The sequence below is a fragment of the Diospyros lotus genome, chromosome 8 (genome assembly GCF_014633365.1).
Source record: "Diospyros lotus cultivar Yz01 chromosome 8, ASM1463336v1, whole genome shotgun sequence".
Lineage (NCBI taxonomy): Eukaryota > Viridiplantae > Streptophyta > Magnoliopsida > Ericales > Ebenaceae > Diospyros > Diospyros lotus.
The window spans coordinates 20,350,139-20,353,359 of NC_068345.1; the positions used below are offsets into that span (position 1 = coordinate 20,350,139).

The following is a 3,221-nucleotide window of genomic DNA, read 5'->3' on the forward strand; positions in this document are numbered from 1 at the left end:
TAAGTTAGAGACTAATTAGGGTTAGAGGGTATGTTTTCACTAATTTTTACTCCACTTATTAATTAATGGTCATTTTTTTTCGACATGTAAATATAATCTTTTAGCTGAAAAATGATGTCAAAAGATATTCATAGTTAAAAAACAAAACTATAAGGGAGGTTAAGTGTCTCGATTTATAAACTTTGAAAGAGTTTAGTGAATTTAAACCTTTCTAATAATACAGCTCTCTTAGATGAATAAATAATAAGGAATTATTCAAATTAGAATAATTTGAAATGGTACAATATCAATTCTATTATATAATTAAATACCTAATTTGTTTTTTTGACGTTGTGTTGATTTTTCAAAATATTCATCATATGTTTTGTTTAAGAGTGACACTCATGGGTGAATTTATTAGATTCAAGAACTAAACAACATGGATCACCTATAATATTTTAATAAATATTAAATATTAAAAATCAAAATTAAGTACCCAATTATTTTGGGGACATAGTCCTCCTAGATGCATATATAAGAGAAGCAAGTGAGGGTAGCACCCAACAATTACTACTAGTCTACTGCACAACAGTAGTAAAACTTAAAGAATAGAAGAATGTGTTATGATACATAAATAAATATAAACATAAAAAATAATGTAATGTAATGTAACATTGAGATGCTTCTCGACTGAAGTGTACGTGCATTAATTTGCGTATCTAAGACTACCCCATAATTGTCCAAGGCTCGAGAACAAGCACTGGCATACAGTATCACTGGCTGGTTGGCTGGCTGGCTGCTTTAATATAATAATATATAATCTATATATTTATTTTATTTGTTGTGGATTAATATTTACAGTCATATTTAATCTTTTAAGTGTGTGTGTGTGTATAAATAAAAAATTGAGGTACAGTGGGAATATCTGATATATATATATATATATATATATGAGCAGGAGCGGAGCAGCTAGCAAGGGCAGTAGAAGGTTAATGAAAGGACAAGGGCCCAGTCTTCTTCCTCACAGCGACACATCTCATCTCTTCTGTCTCATCCTTCGTCTCTTTCCTAGCACTTTCTGTCCTTTGCTTATCATCATCTTCATCATCCCCAAATTTAATTAATTAATTAATTCCCCATTTCATCATATCATCATCATCAGTCTTCTTTTTTTAGTTATTAAAATTTGTTTACTAAATACTGTTGCTGGGAGATCAAAATACTGTATAGATAATGGGTGTGGTTTAATTTGTGACGAATAATAGAAGAATATAATAATTATTCATAGGCATGTAAACGTCACTATATGTTAAATTCAATAATGTTTTAAGACAGTTTTTGTTTCAAGGTATCATTTTTCTGATTTATAATGCTTGCACTGTGTACAAACGTCAATTTAAGATCAGCTACAGATCATTGACACACACAACTCTCTCTCCCTCTCTCTATCTCTCCCTAATCTTCTTATCCTTCTTCTTTTCTCAAAATCAAAAGGGTTTGGTAATTTCCACGAACCAAACAACAAGAGCCAAAGAGCAAAGCGGATAATCCCATCAAGAATTAATTCATCTTTATGATGATGGACAGCCAACAAAATCAGAAGAAGATGAGAGACAAAGCTGAAGGTGAAGATGATCATCATCAGAACAAGTTAAAGCAATCGTCATCAGAAGCCACAGGCGGCGGCCAGCTGCTTCAATTACCACCGGCGGCGGCCTCTCCGCCGCCCTCCGCCTCCTCCTCGCCGGCCCACGAATTCTCATTCACCATCTCCCTCCACCACCAGCACTACCAGTCCTCTTCCACCACCACCACCACTGCCACAAGTGCCGGAAATTACAAAACCAAAGCCCCCCCTGCCCCGCCTTCCATCGCCGTGGATTTGTCTCCTGCTGACGAGATATTCTTCCACGGCCACCTCCTTCCGCTCCACCTCCTCTCCCATTATTCCCACCCCACCGACCTCTCTCCCCGCTTCTCCACCAACTCTGTCGACAGCTTCACCAACATCGGAGACTTGCTCGAAGACCCAAACCCAAACCAAACCAAAACCAAAAGCTGCTCAAATATCAAAGCCCAAAACCACCCTGAAAATAACAACAAGAGGCAAAGTCGACCCAAATCCAAATCCTTCTCCTTGTTTGGACTTTCCAGATGGCGAAAAGGCGGGTTCGAAATTGGGGAGAAAGAGAAGCAGCAGCAGCAGCAGCAGAAGTCGAAGAAGCTGAAATTCGACGTGAGCCACGTAATAAAGAGATACATTAGAATGGTGAGGCCTTTACTGACGTCTTTCAGGTCCAGAAGAAGAACAAATCTGCAGCTACGCAGACAACCCTATTCATTCTCCGGAAACTTATTGAGCCCCAGATCGGGGAAGAGATCGGAGTTCATGATGAGAGGGCGGCCAGGGGAGTACTCGGCGCCGGCGTCGATGAGGACGTCGCCGACCAACAGCGGCCTTCTGGTTGCAACTCCGGCGACGACCAATTCCTCCTCAAGTGACAGCACCATGGAAGAGTTGCAGGCTGCAATTCAAGCTGCAATTGCTCATTGCAAGAACTCCATTGCAATGGATCATCAAGACAACCAACTAGTCAAATGCGTCAAGGGTTAGCAAATTATTTCCTTTTAATTTCTCCCAGCTACCTGGTAATTCATCATGCAGTCGTCTTCCTTCAACATATATATGAATTTTCATGTCCACAGGGAAAATATATAGGTTTTATAAAGTGTATAGTTGTATGGACACGTACGTGTGTTTGAAGATATGTATATATATATATATATATAAGAAGATTCATGGGCTGAGAATCGTACTAAAAATTGAAGGAGAATTACTTATTTCACTTGATCATCAGCCCACTTGGGTTTTCAATTTCTTGTATGCAAGTACAAAGTAGATATATATGTCATCGAACTTGGCGAGCTAAATTTGAAATTTTTGATTGATATTGTTCAACATTGAACACTTCAAAGAATATTTTCTTCTCCATCAATGATGTGTCACGGGCGGTTCAAAATGTTGGATACGAGTCTCTCTCTCTCTCTCTCTCTCTCTCTCTCATCTCTCTAAACGCAGCACGATGAATTCTATCAACATCCAAGCTAGTTAGTCGGGTCAATGTTCATCTCCTTGCTTCATCTGCCTTCTTGCCTGTTTTATAACTTTAAAATTATATACAAATGACGATTTTTACAACATCAGACAAAATGATCATTAATAAGAACTATGCACTGACAAG

General features: G+C 38.2%; 1 protein-coding gene across 1 annotated transcript; it reads left to right on the forward strand.

Moving 5' to 3' along the window:
- Window positions 1-1,366: 1,366 nt before the first annotated feature.
- On the forward strand, window positions 1,367-2,790 carry LOC127807175 (BRI1 kinase inhibitor 1-like). Its single transcript, XM_052344835.1, has one exon. It carries the CDS (start codon window positions 1,553-1,555, stop codon window positions 2,591-2,593), a length of 1,041 nt encoding a protein of 346 aa, XP_052200795.1. The 5' UTR covers window positions 1,367-1,552; the 3' UTR covers window positions 2,594-2,790.
- Window positions 2,791-3,221: the final 431 nt, after the last annotated feature.

Bases quoted from the DNA above. Each gene is read 5' to 3' on its own strand.
- LOC127807175 (XM_052344835.1), top strand. From the start codon at position 1,553: ATGATGATGGACAGCCAACAAAATCAGAAGAAGATGAGAGACAAAGCT.